This window comes from Branchiostoma lanceolatum, chromosome 18 (assembly GCF_035083965.1).
Source record: "Branchiostoma lanceolatum isolate klBraLanc5 chromosome 18, klBraLanc5.hap2, whole genome shotgun sequence".
In the NCBI taxonomy this organism is placed as follows: Eukaryota; Metazoa; Chordata; class Leptocardii; order Amphioxiformes; family Branchiostomatidae; genus Branchiostoma; species Branchiostoma lanceolatum.
The window spans coordinates 1,044,331-1,062,282 of NC_089739.1; the positions used below are offsets into that span (position 1 = coordinate 1,044,331).

The window sequence follows — 17,952 nt, forward strand, 5'->3', positions numbered from 1 at the left end:
GGTTGCGAAGACCGTATCAAACTGGCAGTATTTGTATTAGCCGGTAGCCTCCAAGCAGGCCCAACTGACTGCAAAGACCGTATCCAACTGGAAGAAGGAGCTTGAATAGCAATCCAAGGTTACATACATACATACTTCTATTGCTAGTTTGATACGGTCTTCGCAACCTCAAAAGATCTGCTTGGAGATCAATTAGCCGGTACAAACGCTACTCAGCGTAACACACCAGCTGGACGTCGCCGGTAGCTGGGCGGGATGACAAAAGAAAAACGATGCTGATGAAGAATTGACTTCTTCTGCCCTTCTGAAGCTTTCAAACTGCACGATAAGTGGAATCTGACATGATGGTGAGTCTCACGCAAGTCTGATGATGTTTGCGGAAACTTTTAAGTACAAAGAACCGATAGAAAAGTTAAATGCATTTCCAGTTCTATTGCCATTTGGTAAATTCCATTCAAGTCTTGTAATGTTTTAGAAAAATATTAAGTACTAAGAACCCTTAAAATAATTAAATACATCAACAGTTCCCTTGCCATTGGTACAGGTTAGTATTTCATGGTACTTATTTGCCATTCCTACAATTCATCCCAAACGATTTCGGAGAGTAAATATGCACAATATATACATGATCAGTTTTCATGTACGGGTCGGTCAAGTTGAAGAACATTCTGCCAATAATAGGGGCGGCATGGAAATTAGTAAAACTTGCTGATAGAAAATGTTTATGAAAGGTTAAATTTATCACTTTTTGTGCACACTTGGAGCTTGTACACTGCACCTAAAAGGGAATTGAACGACGGTGGTAAATGTAAAAAGAAAATTTGGATACGTTTTACAAAGTAAAAAGGACCATTGCCTACATTTACATGGCCGTTGGTACATTTTAGGGTATTGCAGCACGCCATTTGGTATGTAGGTATCACTTATCTGCCATTTCTTCAACCCATCACAAAGGATTTCGTGAAGGATCTGTGTTATGCATACATGCAACAGTCCTTAAGGACAGGTCAGTGGACTTTAATGGGACACAGCCAGTTGTAGAAGCGGCATGGAAAGATGATTTGAAAAGCGCTGTAGGAAAATGTTTATTAAGGATCGTCGCCAAGTACTCCTAGTATGCCCTCTGGTGCTTGCATATTGCACGGAAAGTAGGATATAACGATGGTGATAAATGAAAATGAAGTCTGCGTAATGGCTGCAGAAAAAGCGAAAGGAATAGTTTTAGACGAAAATGTTTATGGCGCTTTCCGTCTCTCATAGGGTCTTGTATATACTCCAGTGATTTGAAATGAGACCAGATCCCAATAGAGCCACTTAATTGGTTCAAAAAGCGGACATTTTTCAAACAAAGAGGTCAGAATATAGCAGAGACTACCATTGGAATTCATTCGTAGCCCGGACGATCATGTTGGTCAAATCCTCAACAAAGGGTAGTGGATAATCGCTATCTAGTTTCTATGGCAACTTTCAAACGTCGTAATCAGCCTGTCTCCGGAGCCCATAGAGTGTAGGCCGGTCGTTACTGGATGCTGCTTATTTACATTACATTCCTTCTAAACATAGACAGAGATGAATCGGGGGAGGGGGGTGCAGAAAGGAGGAACAAATGGAGCACAGATAAGTGTTCAGGACTCCACAGCATTAGAGACTGCTCAAAATGAATAGACAGAATAAAGTGTTCTCTGTTCCTTTGTTTTTAATGCAGAGATATTTGGAGCAGACGAAAGTAAAACGTTCATTGAAAAATAGTTCATCGCCCATTGTAGATTATATTTGTTAGATACCGTAGATGAAACAATGACACTGTTGGCACATTTGACTCCTCTGATTTCAAATGGCAATGTTCTAAATCTGAAATGGTTGAGTATCGTTTCCTCTTTGAGAACATGCCGATCACGCGAATAACCAAGGGTTTTGTTTGCGACATCGTCTTGTCTATAACCTGTAGTAGGACCAAACCTTGAATATGCTGCAACAGTATGGGATCCACACACGAAGAAAGAAAGGATAATCTGTAGAGAGTGCAGAACCAAGCTTCCAGATTCTTCACAAACAACTTTGTGTATTTTCTTGCCACATCTTCCAGTCTCTTTTAACCCGTACCCGGTAATTCAGATCGTCTTTACATCATGTGTCACAATTAATGCCCGGCACATCATCTTACCGGTAATCGTTAGTAATTCTAGGTGAAGCCTGTAATGGTTTGAAAGGGTAAAAGCAACCATTTTACCAGACTTACTCTATTCATCATCAGTGGTAAAACATATCATCCAATCAACGCTTGCTGTGGCCATGCGGGACAGCTTCACGGCAACAGCCTGAGACGTATATGTAGGAAGGGCGGGTTGCTGCCCACGCGGCCTCCACCACATCATAATGATTTCCTTTGGAGTTTTTAACCCACTTCCTGCTGCCTATCTCTGTAACCACTAGGGAATTGGTGCCAAACGCCTAAATCAGTGTGCTAAAGGTTAAGCTTTTGAAAATCGATGCTGAAATTGCAGAGAATTAAGGAGACTTAATACCACGGCTCAGCCATCCTGCACAAAGTCTTAAAAGCCGATTTTTCACTTTGCCTGTCAAAGATGCTTAAATGCACTACATTGATATTCTGACTGGGAAATACATGAGCATGGTAGATATGCGATGCTTCAGTCCCATTTCCAATCCGGGGCCCAGCCGGGCGAAAACGAAAAAAAAGGGGATATCAGGAAAATAAACAATATGTGGTTAGGACTAATTTTACATTTTGTGTCCTATGCTGCTTTTTATTTCATATTTTCGTCCCCACAAGCTACCCGACCAGGCCCCGGATTGGAAATTGGACCGGAGCATAACTCAGAGTACGCCTTCAATGAATAGGGCAGCAACATACCCTCGGGGCTTGACCAATCATCACCCCGACTTCCTAGATTGATGATCGCTATGATCTGAACCTCACCTCGTAGAGGTGAAGGAGGATATAATTCTCATCCGGATCATCCTCTTGTTGTGACAGGATAGTGAATGTAATAAGTATAGGCGCTCCCGCGTGCATACAGAGGCGCAGGAAGCCCTTAAGCTGCCAGTCCCGACTTAATTAGGGATACAGAAATATTCCTTGTGTGCTGGACCCGGTTATAACTGGGATAGGGTATTCCCCAGAACAAAACAGCTTTGCGTGCGTGTAGCGCGCGAAGCCGGGAAGTTAGGGGAGTTAGCGCCGCCGGGTGTTTCGCGGGTTTCGTGAGGGAGGTCAGGGGTCAAACATTTTTGATTTTTACTTGGCTACAAAACCTGGCAGCTTAAGGGTTTAAGGTTACCCCAGCGAACGCCTTGGACTGTCCTTGTTGTATCTAAAAAGCGCTCTCTATCCAAAATCCGCTTTGGAGCAGTGTCGGTGAACCAAAACACGCCCAAAGCCAAGAGTGTATGTTTGGGATATCCCAGATGTACTCCAGTGGTGCCAAATATGGAGACCTTGGCGTGAATACTTACTGCTAGCGGTCCTGTCAATCACCATGATTGACTGCACTATTGCACCAATAAGCACACATGGCTGCACCGGATGGAGCGCATTTTTGATATCCAAAAGTGTCGCCATCTGGAGACACTTCTGCTCGCCGACACTTCTGGATAGAACAGTCATTAACCATGAGATATCTAGCTAAATTCCTACTGAGCTCTTGGAAATCAATTTGCAGAGGCGATGTGTCATTCTGAGAAGCAAAATACGCAAGTCGATTGCTACTGACAGAAAGTAACTTTACATTGGGCTCGTCGTTAATCTTATAATAAGTAATTTGATTTCCTGTGATAAAGGTTCAGAGGTACATGTGTGTGACGCCAAACAAAGATTGTACAAGCCGATCTGTGCAGAAACTGACTTTTGCCCTTGATCCCTGAACAGGAGAGTGATTTCTTTGAACGCACAACTGTGCAGGACAGAAAATAAGACGGTAATGCCACTTGCCCTTGACAATAAGTACACCCGATTGCCTTCTTGAGAACCAAGATAATCTAGGAACGGAAATAAGTCGTGGCTGACCCTTGACATTGAGTACCTCTTATTGCTTTTGTGGAAGCTGGGTCAGCTAGCTTTGGGATTACGTCTGTGCCTGTATAGCCGGTATAATCTACTCTCCAAGCAGAGGAGGGGTTGCGGCTGTTTTTAGACAATCATGTTTATATGCGTTTTTGGCGGGCTTTCTACATTGTCATTTTATTTTTGTCTCTTCAAAATGAAGAAGTAGAAAGTCTTTGAAGTCTTTGAAATGAACGACAGGCCCGACAAGTAGTAAGTCCGACAAAAACACATTAAAACACGTCAAAAAACAGCCGCAACCCCTCCTCTGCTTGAAGAGTAGGTATAACCGCCTTTCAGCGTGACACACCAGCTTCGCACGCACGCGGCGCGGCAGCAGCTGGTTCTATTTCACCGAACGTCCTGTCACACCTACTCTTTGCTCATCTGACTGCAAGTCGATGATGATCTTCCCGCCATGCTAGTTTGGACAAAGAATACGTTTTTTAGATGATTGTGTATCGATTATAGATGCTTAACCTCAATCCTCAACCGTAAAATTGAAAGCTGTTTGGAATTGATTATTTCTTTCGATGCACAAATACAGATTACTTGCTTTTATAACGATTTTACACATTACTGCATTTTATTTTGTGTTGTACATATTTGAAATAATTTGTTCAAGCTTTTAAGTAGACATGTATATTATTGTATTCTTATCGGTACATACCACACAGAGAACGATTATATTAAGTAAATGTAAATGCACACGGGTAGTCTATCAAATAATTGTCATATCTTTAACCTCATCTTCAATCAATGACTCTTCATCCGTCAGCAAGCAAGCCATTCATTGAGTTTCATATTTCCGCACATGTTGCAACAGATTAGATCTGCCAAACAATTAACCTACTTTGCCTCAATCAATACGAAAACCGGCAGCAGGTCGAAAGTTTCCTCCGATTTCTTTACACCGTAGCAGCCTTTACTACTGCGCAAACGTTCACTGTTATATCATTCATTTGAAAATATCGACGGCCAAAGGGACATTCTAAGCCTAGAGTGCATGTTTGGGATATCCCAGATGTACTCCGGCGGAGCCAAATATGGAGACCTGGGCGTGAATACTTACTGCTAGCGGTCCTGTCAATCACCATGATTGACTGCACTATTGCACCAATAAGCACACATGGCTGCACCGCAAACGTTCACTGTTATATCATTCATTTGCATGGCAAATTTTCATGTATTTAAAAGAAGAAAAAAATAGAGAATAGGGAAAAAATACCCTTGGTTTAAAGAGCAGCTCTGAGACAGCAGTAGTTACTTGGATACTTTATTTCCTCCATTAGCTACATACATAGTATGAAGCTACTCTTCCTGGAGTAACCACAGAAAATACATCAGACAGACTACATAGAATTGCCTACAGGCTACATAGAATTACTGCATTAAAATTAGCTAACTAATACACATATTCCTTGACATCTCTTGCCTGAAACTGCTCTGAGGTGCGGTTTGTATTCTATGCGGCAAACTGTTCCACATATATATTGCTCTATACATGAAGGTTTTTTTCATAGCATTGGTTTTTGGTTTTGAAAGTTTGTAAGTGTTTTTACTGGCGTTGCGTGTCCTGTAGCTGTGCTGCTGTGAAACGGGAAACAACTGTTGGTAGAGAATAGTAGGTTGTTCAGGATGGTCATAATTAAAGGCCATGAACTTTGACATCCTCGTCTCTGCGTTGCCTTATCAGTCTCTCACTCTGAGAAGACCGGATTCTATTGGTCCCCTGGGGATCCTCTTAGACAATTTTGACAGCATTCATAGATACGACTATTTGATGTGTATTTGTTAATTGAATAGTTTCAATATATTGATCTAGAATTACATATTATATTACAGGTACTGACTGGACCGTGACCAACTGGGCTGGTGAGGCCACTAGTTGTGCTCTGGGTAGCGGAAAACTGATTGCAGCAGCAGATTGCCCAGACTACTGCAGCAGCAGGACACAGTGGACTACTATCGGGAAGAAAGGACCAAGACCAGTAGCGGCATCGAACATATCCATGTGCATTGCAGATATACACTATAGCAAAGACGATGGGGCATTGGGGCATGGAGAACGACCTGCAAGCGACTAAAGGATTTGAAGAAGTGATTTGGACATCAGAGTAACAGCAAGACGAGCAGATTTGACACAACACTTACAAAGAATATCTAGAGTGTGGGCAACGCTGCACCTGGGCGGGTTGAGTAGTTTGCTGTGATTTAGATGTATAAACTGAAGCTGGGGCAATAGATTAACTGGTTAGAAAGACTTTGGCATCGGAGCGACGAACAGAAAGACTAACAGCGGCATCAAACACCTGCCTACCTGCCTACTGCCTACGTGCACAGGCCAGAAACTGGCCCCTTGCTTTCCAGGTGGATCATTCATCTACCTTATGCACCAAAAACTGGAGCTGGAGTAAAATATAAAGCATCTGGGTAGGGAGACAGCAACACAACAGCTAACATATAGATTACAGTTATAAACTCGACCTTAGACGACATGACATTCAAACAGGCAGATGTGATATAAGCATTGGAATGATTAACAACCACGAATATCAAAACCATCTAAAACGCAGAGTAATGACTTGAATATTGAGTAGGATATTGAGCAACGAGGGACTTCAACTTTACGGAGAAGGCAGATCAGCGCAGCTGCAGGAGAAACATTGGGGTCAACTGTATTATCCGGAACCAAAGTCAGACAAAGGCAATGTTGGCGGCTGACTTTCAGAATCTGCCTGCAAGAACAGATAAGAATTGTTACCAAAGGCTTGACATTCACGAGTATTGGATTTAAAGGTTTGGTAGTTAATCAAAAAGATAAGGTCGGAGACAAAGGCTTCGTGTGACGGGTCTGTAGGAACAAAATACATTTTTTCACAGTAGCTTCAATATCACATTCGAAGCGATGGCGCTCAATACTACCTTCTGTAGTTGGTCAGTTGTGGACATTTTCAACACAAGTACCCCAAACTGCACGATATCTACTGTGACAGTTCCACCTTTTGACCCGTTCGAAAACCTCAGCCTTTTGCCGTTCTATGTCTTCTTCTCTGCCATAGCGTTAGCAGGGCTGATTGGAAACCTGCTCATAATCATAGTAATCCTGGCCCAACACAAGTCCAAAAGCGCCGCTTATATTTACATCCTGAACCTCGCTATAGCCGACCTTCTGATGTTAACCATGGCTCCCTTCCGCGTCACGACCTACGTCATTAACCACGCATGGATATTCGGCCACGCCATGTGCCAGGTCTATTTCCTAGTCGTGGGCATGAACATGTTCAACGTTGTATTCATCCTGACGGCCATGAGTGTGGACCGGTATTTCTCGGTCTCCCAGCCGTTTCGGTCGCTGGATTGGAGGACACGAAGGAAGGCGAAGGTTCTCTGCTTCTTCCTGTGGATATTTGCAGCAATAAACGACGTTCCGTATGTTATATATGCACAGCTGCAACAACCATCACCAGGGTGGCACGTATGTAGTTACGCGTTCCCGGGCCTCGGTGATGACGCGGACTTTTGGAACCGCGTGTCGGAAATCTACGTCACGATCATCTCCTTCATCATCCCCCTGCCCGTCATCGCCGTGACGCACATCTGCATCATCTGGCGCATGCGCACTAACCAGCCGCAGGGTAAGATCTCGCGCCGGCAGTGCGAGAACGGGAATCGGCGAGAACTGGACAAGACCACCAGGATGGTGACTGCGGTGGTGGCGGTGTTCCTGATATGCTGGCTGCCGAAGAATATCGTGTACTTGGCTCACAGGTCTGTTTGTTAATTTGTTTGTTTAGTTCGTCGATGAAGATTAGACATCCAGGTAATAAGATTCGCCAAAAAAAGCAATTACTCAAACAACTGGATATGATTTTTGGAAACGGTCAGACGTTTCAAGTAGCATTCACTACTTTTCGTCAGTGACTGTGAGCATGATCAGTTGAACAGCAGGTTTATAACCACGAGGTTTATATTCAACTGATCTTGCTCACAGTCACTGACGAAAAGTAGTGGATGCTACTTGAAACGTCTGACCGTTTCCAAAAATCATATCCAGTTGTTTGAGTAATTGCTTTTTGGCGTATCTTTGTTTAGTTGTTTGTGTTTGTGCTTTTTTGTTAACTAAGTAGTAGGTTTGTCTGCTTGTTTGTATTGCCTCAATGTGTAACACACTATATAGTTTAATACAAGTCCAAGATGTATAAGACCGGACTGTAATGTTTGATCCACTCACATTAGGATGGACCCTACTAGATGGGTGCCAACTCTTTTACATAGGTGTAGTGGGTTCTTTAACGTGCTTATGCTTTGGTCACATTTCCAATCCGGGGCCCGGTCGGCCAGCCTGTTTAAACGAAAAGTGTGATATAAAAGACAACTTAAGACACAAAACCTACAAAAATTATTCCTAACCATTTATTGTGTATTTTCTTGATATGCATTTTATATTTTTCGTTTTTGGAAACAACCCGGCCGGGCCCCGGATTGGAAATGAGACCGAAGCATAAGGGTGGGTCTCTCCTCAAACAGAGGAACCTGCAGCTCAACGTCCCGTCAGAGAGGACGTCCTTACCCAAATGTATGTACACATCCTCACCTGGGTCGACAGAAGACATAGGTTTGGGAGGAGGAATGTGGGGGGGGGGTGCTAGTGATTCAAATCCAGAACCTTAAGGGACTAAGTCAACAACCCTAACAATGAAACCACCTTTACACTTTAACAGGTTCGAGCTGTTCACGGCATCCGGTGACGTCATGATCGCTGTGGAGCTGCTACTGATCGCCAACAGCGCCATCAACCCTTACCTGTACACCATCCTGGGGGAACACTTCCGGGTCAGTCTCAGGGACATGTGCTGCGGGAAAAGGTAAGGCTGCCTGTACACCATCCTGGGGGAACACTTCCGGGTCAGTCAAAGGGACATGTGCTGCGGGAAAAGGTAAGGCTACCTGTACACCATCCTGGGGGAACACTTCCGGGTCAGCCTCAGGGACATGTGCTGCGGGAAAAGGTAAGGTTACCTGTACACCATCCTGGGGGAACACTTCCGGGTCAGTCTCAGGGACATGTGCTGCGGGAAAAGGTAAGGCTGCCTGTACACCATCCTGGGGTAACACTTCCGGGTCAGCCTCAGGGACATGTGCTGCGGGAAAAGGTACGGATGAAAAAAATATAGCCCCCCCCCCCCATAGAAGGATCTCTGGGTCTTTTGTTTGGGGGGGGGGGGGGGGGGGCTTATAATACACCTTTCGCTGATGCCCTGGCCTAATATTTACGTGCTGGCTGCACAATAGACCAAGCACAAGAAGAAACAATCAGCAAAAGCAAAGAAAGGCAAAGGGAGCCTGCTATGTAGGCTACAAAAAGTAATGGTTTCTAAAGTTACCACGGTAACTGAGTTATACCAATGTCACCATGCGTGAGAATCGGACTCTCGCGATTCAAGTTCATTGTAATTCATTTATATTTTATGAGCATATGAAAGAGCTCTATCATTCCCTTTTTGCTCCTCTAGTTCCTAACCATGTGTCTATCCAACCACGTCTCACCTCTGCTTTTAAAACAGGAAGCCGGTGGCACGGTCAGCACCTCACGCTGTCCAGGCAGACAAGATAATAGACTTATCATCGCCTGTGTAGCCGGGCTAAGTACTTTAATGGCACTACATCTAGACTTCAAAACAGTTCGATCATCCTGGCGAGTTCATTTTATCACTATCGCTACTGAAAAGTTGATGACATGTCAGTGTGTAAAATACTACTTAAGTGCGCCAAAAATAATTACTCAAGCAACTGGATAAAGTTTTGAAACAGTCAGACGTTTCAGACAGCATCCACTGTCTTTCGTCAGTTCCTTCGTTAGTCACTGACGAAAGACAGTGGATGCTGTCTGAAACGTCTGACTGTTTCAAAACTTTATCCAGTTGCTTGAGTAATTATTTTTGGCGTATCTTACTACCTGGATGTCTAACTTTCATCAACGTACTACTTAAGTGGCCCATCAGAGGTGGCCCGTGTAGACGATATAACAGAGTTATCATCACTTATTCTCCCACGAAGCCCTCAGACTGTATCAATAAGGGACGAAGAGTTTTTTAACGTCGCCATCTTCTAATGCATGGTTATCGAAGCTTTTCAGACAATGTTCTGAATACGTTAGTCTGTCAGATTTGCATTGCTGGCGTTATAACTGACGTTGCATCTAGCACATATCTCTAAATACACCGTTTTCGAAAATGGCGAGTTTATATACCCGCGAGTTAGCCAACGTTAACATCACATACGGAATATGGCTACGGATCTTTAAGTCTCTACATGCAGCACCAATTTTGAGATTGTTCTCGTTAAGGAGATGACACTATCTTTAATCAACGATGCCTGATTATAAAGACGGTCATCTAGATGTTAAAAGAAGATTGTATGCATGGAGAACTTGTCGAGGAGGACATGGTGGTATTTTATCGCCTATGTAGCCGAGTTTTGGAGATTAAAGACTCATTTCAATTTGAAGCCGGTTTGATCTTGCTAAGGAGATCATTAGTTACAAAGTTGATGTACTTAGTTGCAAAGTTGATGACTTGCTTGTTAAAGTTTCGCTTTTTCGTGGCGACATAATAGATTTACCATCACTTGCGATCCACAGATCTTCAAGGATCATCAGATCGCTGATTTGGAGATGGTCCATTCTCGTTAAGGAGATTATGTTATCTTTAACGATGCATGATTGTACAGCCGATCGTATTGATGTGAATAGATCGATTTTACGTATATATAAGCGGTGGTTTCAGATGTAAGCAATACCTCATTTCCACGAAGAAAACGACCGTTGATCAAGAATATCCGACATTGAAAATTAAAACGTATTTCATGCGTGTTGATTTGTGTGATTTGGTATGAAAAATCACACTTCTACACCATGTATCAATTATAATAAAAAAAGTCCCTTTTGTTTGCTTAGTGGTCTCCATCCAGTAAAACATGAGTTTAAAATGTAGTTTTTTATGTTTTTGTCAAGCAACAGCAGATAAAATCATTCAGATATTTCAAATTGATACAACACATACATCAGGATTAAGCAATATGAGAACAGTGATTCACCCTATTTTTAATCTAGTATGCTGTAGCTGTAATATCTGTGTCAATGACGAGGTCGACGTAGCTACATTAAACATGCCGATGGTCTCAGAACAAGGTTAAATGATCGACTCTAGCCGCTCCACAAAACTGTAAATGAGGTATGATAATCTCGTCTCATATTCCGCTGATTACTAGCATCGATTTCTTCTGATTGCTTTGTTCATTTGCGTGATTAATAGAGCATATTCAATACACAGTCTACAGGGTGCGGTCCGGGATTATGTTCTTGAAAAGACGATCGTTCCGTAGTGATTATCCAAACCGCTGAAGTAGACATATTAGTTATGAAGTTGCCTCTGAGACTCATTCAACTCGCTAAAAGGGAACACCAGACGGCTAGTGTTCATTATGAAAGGCCAGAGGTCCATTCTTTTGAGGAAGGTGTCGGACACGAAAGTTTGTTGATGTCGAACAAAAGTCCTGGTTCAATAAATTAAGTGTTGTTAATCTCGCTACTCGCTACCAACACGACACCCCTATAGAATAATCAGTGTACATTGTGCCATAGCTTGTGTTAATAAGTATTCTTATCTTGTCGCCACATGACCTAAATAAATATGTAAAAAAAAAACGCAATCCAAATATATAACGTAAACCTGTGAAGTGGCACCAAAATTTATTGTATTGAACGTGGGCAAAGGTTCGGACTGCTACTTGAATGTGGTATTTTTAGTCAATGGATTTTCCGATGTATGCTTACTTCAAAGTTGCTCAAACGGTCTAGTTAATCATTGATGGGGCGTTGATGAATGAACAGCCCTCTATGAACTAAATGGCAGTTAATCCCACTGATTAAGCACTACCAGAGCAATATAACAGTTTTCGATTAGCGGCTAAGGAGGGGAGGGGAGGGAAGAAGGTAAGACTGATACTATGAGGGATCAAAGAAGAAAAAGCAAAACAATTGTCTGTTACTTCTTAAGAATGCGGTCTCAAATATAACGTAGTCTTCCTATTTGTTGAATCTTGTCTGACCCTTAAATCCTCCGCCATTACCTCCATGAAAAGCGAAAAAAGTTGGTTTATTGCAAACGATCGACATGTAGAACCAAAGTTCAATCCTGTGTATCTAACGGTCCCTCACCCTTCTCGTGGGAACCCCTGAACAAACCTAACCTGTCCCTAAACAAACATTCACGTGACATGCGGGGAGACCCGGCACCATGCACCGTGTGACACCGGACTTTGATTCCGTTACGAAAGGCCTGGTTGATGCCAATCGGCTATATCACTGGACCCGCGACAAGTTAGTGACCACGCTGCGTCCTAAATTGGATTAGTGTTACCAGTGACTCAGTATGACGGGAATACCATGCAAAATTCAATGGTACGAATAAAAGACATCAAAACACACAAAGCGTAAAAATGTTAGTTTTATCGCTGGAATTCGTTGAGGGGTTTGTCAAATCACCCAGTCGCAGCGAGGTTGACATCGTGTCACGGGTCCAATGAGATAGGAGCTTAAAACACATACAGCTTGTTTGTGTAAATCCCTGAACTCGTGGCTGTCATCGCCGCCACACGTGACGACTCGGGGAAGCCTGGCCCAGGCACCGACCATACACGATGAGCAGGTGACTCTTGAGGAAACTTGGAAGGGGAAGTATGTGACAACAGACCCTGCTAGGACACCTGGAAGGTAGAAGTCCTTTTTTCTCGACATCGACGATTTTGTTCGTGTGCACTCGAGCTTCTGTGCATGTTTGCGCATGTAAGAGTATGGGAGGGAGGGTGAGATTGTATCGTATTTGTGTGCATGTGTATGTGTGTGTGGCTTTGTGTGTGCAGGTTTTGTATGTGTGCGTATGTGACTGTGTGTGTGTTTGTTTGTGCCTGTTGTATGTGTGTGCATGTGTGCTTCTGTGTGTTTATGTTTTATATGTGTGTGCGTGTGTGAGCATGTGTCTGTGTGTGCACGTGTGTGTTTTTGTATGTGTGTGTGAGCATGTATGTGTGTGTGCGCGTGCGTGTGTGTGTTTTTTATGTGTGTCTCTCTGTGTGTGTGACTGTGTGTGTGTGCTGTACGTGTGTGTGTATGTGTGTGCGTCTGTGTGTGTGTTTGTGAATACTATTTTTGTATCAGTTTACATAAGAAGTTGGTGTAAAGGCGCAACAATTTCCAAAATAATTGCAACTTTAGAACATCATTGGTATCATATATTCTGACATATCGTAATCTTTTTCAAGTGATAGATAATTTTACGTTATTGTCAAGACATTTTAGTATTTTTGAATACCAGCCTTATGTCTTTTCTATCAACCTCACGATCCTATCCATATTGCTTTAAACAGCAAACGTTTCATAGATAAAAAATATGGTGGAGGAAACTGACATTGAGTCTGACACCGCCGGACATCATTGCTCTTCCGGGGACACCATCCCCCTCCTCAAGCCGCCAGATGGAACAGCGGCTGTTCCCCCTAAAGAACTCCCTCCCATGACAGGGTTCCAGAAGAAGGCGCTAGTCTGCCTCAGCTATGCCTACTGCATGGGTTACGCCAGGTCCGCCATTATGGCACCCTTCTTCCCTAGCCAGGTAAGGAACCTATACAAGCAATCCACTTACGCTTATACACATACATAGCATCACTGTCACACATTAACCTGATACAAACACAAGCACACACTTAGGCTCACGCACACACACACACACACACACACACACACACATACACACACACACACACACACACACAGAAAACACACACGCAAATAAACACACACACAAACACACACAAAACACACATAAACACACACAAACATACACACACAGACACACACAAGCACACACATACACACACATACACACACTCACACACAATGACTCACACACAAGGATAAACACACAAAACGCACATACTATCCCTCACACTAACGTGAGCAATTTGCACACAAAAGCGCGCACACACACATACAGACACAAACATGTATCCACACCACAGTGAAACGACATAAATACATTTTACATAATGACTTAGTATAGTGCAACCTAAGTATCACAACTGTATCACAGTACGTAAAAATGAATTTATATTTCTGCATTTGGTACGTATTTATGTATGATATACCGTAGAGCTATGGATTTATTTATCTCAAACACCCCCTCCCACTACAGGCAGCAGAACGAGGTGCATCAGAGACCATTGTTGGGTTCATCTTTGGGTACTACTCACTCATAGCCTTCCTGACCGCTCCCATCGTTGGGAAACTGGTACGTTAACTACATCCAATCTCTCCTTTTTTCATTTCCGTTCTTAATATTAAGCTGACTAGTAATACTTACAAGCATCCCATCCAGAACCAACATGTCTCCCTCGAATTGGTGCCGCTGGAGAAGACTGTCGGGATGCCCGAAGTGTGTGGGTCTCAGATTCGCAACCTGTCATTCACCTTAAACAAATCCATGTGAATGCAACCGTGTCAACCCTCCTAACTCAGGTCTATGAACTGACACGTCGAATATCTGTATCTGTACTTTTGTATGATCTAAATAAAGATTATGACTTATTGCCATTAATACTTGTAAGATCAATTATCACAAATACTGAAGTGCGATAGACCCGTTTCTGTGGAAATGACATGTGTCCTGCCATCATCCTGTCTCCCCAGATCGCCCACACTGGACCCAGGTTCATGTTCCTGTGCTTTCTCCCCAGATCACCCACACTGGACCCAGGTTCATGTTCCTGTGCTTTCTCCCCAGATCACCCACACCGGACCCAGGTTCATGTTCCTGTGCTTTCTCCCCAAATCACCCACACCGGACCCAGGTTCATGTTCCTGTGCTTTCTCCCCAGATCACCCACACCGGACCCAGGTTCATGTTCCTGTGCTTTCTCCCCGGATCACCCACACCGGACCCAGGTTCATGTTCCTGTGCTTTCTCCCCAAATCACCCACACCGGACCCAGGTTCATGTTCCTGTGCTTTCTCCTCAGATCACCCACACCGGACCCAGGTTCATGTTCCTGTGCTTTCTCCCCAGATCACCCACACCGGACCCAGGTTCATGTTCCTGTGCTTTCTCCCCAGATCACCCACACCGGGCCCAGGTTCATGTTCCTGTGCTTTCTCCCCAGATCACCCACACTGGACCCAGGTTCATGTTCCTGTGCTTTCTCCACAGATCACCCACACCGGACCCAGGTTCATGTTCCTGTGCTTTCTCCCCAGATCACCCACACTGGACCCAGGTTCATGTTCCTGTGCTTTCTCCCCAGATCACCCACACGGGACCCAGGTTCATGTTCCTGTGCTTTCTCCCCAGATCACCCACACCGGACCCAGGTTCATGTTCCTGTGCTTTCTCCCCAGATCACCCACACCGGACCCAGGTTCATGTTCCTGTGCTTTCTCCCCAGATCACCCACACCGGACCCAGGTTCATGTTCCTGTGCTTTCTCCCCAGATCACCCACACCGGGCCCAGGTTCATGTTCCTGTGCTTTCTCCCCAGATCACCCACACCGGACCCAGGTTCATGTTCCTGTGCTTTCTCCCCAGATCACCCACACCGGTCCCAGGTTCATGTTCCTGTGCTTTCTCCCCAGATCACCCACACTGGACCCAGGTTCATTTTCCTGTGCTTTCTCCCCAGATCACCCACACTGGACCCAGGTTCATGTTTCTGTGCTTTCTCCCCAGATCACCCACACTGGACCCAGGTTCATGTTCCTGTGCGGGGCCCTGGTCGGGATGTGTGTCTGGGTACTCACCGGGTGAGTTGTGCTTCACGTCAAGCCTGTATTGATTTTGTTGGCATCCATGGGCGCCGCCATTACTAGTGTTACGTCACGCCCGCGCCATCTTGTTTCCGGTAACACTTGCCTACTGCTTAAAGTATGTTCATCTTCCGGCTCAATGACATTTCCTTTTCTTCCATGTTAAAAAGGGCGGGGAATCTTTAGATATAAATCATTCTAATGATTATTTGATTTAAATACTAGAAATTGTACAATTTATTCTCTTGCCTAAAAAAATTGACATGTTTCAATGCAAACTAGAAAGCGATGTGTCGGGCATGGCTGATTCGAATCTGAGTTTCAAAGAAGCCGATTGTTTAGGATATACACTCAGGCTGAATAAAAGTCCCTTGAGGCTAACAATAGCGCTAGGTAAGCGGATAACACCATGATGTAGACAGCTAAAATCACCAGAACGTCGGTGTTTTCCTTTTAATCGATGTCTGTGTGTTTCCCAGTGTGAGTGGCTACACGGCTGGCGGCCCGTTCATCGGGCTGTGCTTCGCGGTGTTCACGGTGGAAGGCTTCTGCTACTCCGCCTTCGAGATCGCGCTGATGGCGACGGTCGCTCGGGTTTTCCCGAAAAGGGTATCAACAGTCATGGTAAGTTATGTCCTTTGTAGAACAGTACAGAACATGCCTTAACCCCTATAGAAGGGCCTCTACAGTCATGGTGAGTTATGCCCTTTGTAGAACAGTACAGAATAGTTCAGAACATGCATTAACCCCATAGAAGGGTACCAATAGTCATGGTGAGTCATGCCCTTTGTAGAACAGTACAGAACAGTTCAGAACATGCCTTACCTCCATAAAAGGGTATCAACAGTCATGGTGAGTTATGCCCTTTGTAGAACAGTACAGAACAGTTCAGAACATGCATTAACCCCATAGAAGGGTATCAATAGTCATGGTGTGTCATGCCCTTTGTAGAACAGTACAGAACATACCTTAAGCCCATAGAAGGGCCTCTACAGTCATTCTGAGTCATGTCCTTTGCAGAACAGAACAGAAAATGTCACTAGTTATGATATTCAAGCAGTCCTTCAGGAGCTAAAATGACACTGTCTGCTGTATTGATGTTAGGAATGGACGGTGATTTCGTATTGTGATATCTCTGCTTTTCTTTTGATAGCATATATCTATTTACACCCATTGCGTATCTAAAGTTGGATATTCAAATGTTGAATGTCTACACTAAAACCATCATATGCTCAACATTTTAGGGCACGATGGAAATATTTATCGGAGTTGGTACTATGCTGGCTTCCCCTGCAGGTGGGGCTCTGTTTGAGGTACGGGCTTGGAGAGAATAAAGATTCTATCTACTGTCCCAAAACTCTCCTTATCTTATATTCAAAGGCATGGATGTAATACAAAATGCACATTACCTCTACCAAAATGCATATTAATGTAAACAATTCCTTATTCTATCTTTTATGAGTACATTTGTATTGCATAGTTTGGAGTCTACGTGTAGATTGATTTTACTAACTTATAATTTTACCTTGCATTGTACCTATGTCTTATTGTTGTGCAATATGCTTGTACCTGACTTGACATCTGCAAAGGATACTGTGTCCCCTGCAGACCCCCCCCCCCCCTCCCCCCCCAATAAACACACGCACATAATAATGCATTGCTCTGTTTCAGTGGGGAGGGTACTTATTACCGTTCGTGGTGGCCGGCTTGCTGCTGGGCTCCTGCGCCTTCGTTGTCTGCATCATTCCGTCGAATGCAGGTAACGGCGATGTCATTTCTGGGCTCATGTTTAGAACTACTAATATGTATGATCTTAAATGAATGAAACTAATCATACACGATTTACCCTCCCTCCAAAGAACTATCTACTTCTCAATTATCCTGACCATAGCATGTCCAAAACACGAGGTATCAAAACCGGAGGTTCTGCTGCAGTACAATAACAAGCGGCTAGGGTGAATCCAAACAACTCATTTTCAGGTCCCTCCAAGACCTACCAACACATGAAATTTCTAAGTGGTCCGCTAATGC

The 17,952-nt window shown here is 43.9% G+C and overlaps 2 protein-coding genes across 2 annotated transcripts; both read left to right on the plus strand.

Annotated features, from left to right (window-relative positions):
- The first annotated feature begins 6,503 nt into the window (after positions 1-6,503).
- LOC136424813 (somatostatin receptor type 5-like) lies at positions 6,504-9,900 on the plus strand. Its single transcript, XM_066413476.1, has 3 exons — positions 6,504-7,834; positions 8,788-9,219; positions 9,631-9,900. Exons 1-2 carry the CDS (start codon positions 6,972-6,974, stop codon positions 8,933-8,935), a joined length of 1,011 nt encoding a protein of 336 aa, XP_066269573.1. The 5' UTR covers positions 6,504-6,971; the 3' UTR covers positions 8,936-9,219; positions 9,631-9,900.
- Positions 9,901-13,468: 3,568 nt separating this feature from the next.
- On the plus strand, positions 13,469-17,419 carry LOC136424552 (MFS-type transporter SLC18B1-like). Its single transcript, XM_066413166.1, has 6 exons — positions 13,469-13,737; positions 14,317-14,412; positions 15,845-15,918; positions 16,401-16,545; positions 17,166-17,234; positions 17,402-17,419. The coding sequence occupies exons 1-6, from the start codon at positions 13,516-13,518 to the stop codon at positions 17,417-17,419; spliced, it is 624 nt and encodes a 207-aa protein (XP_066269263.1). The 5' UTR covers positions 13,469-13,515.
- Positions 17,420-17,952: the final 533 nt, after the last annotated feature.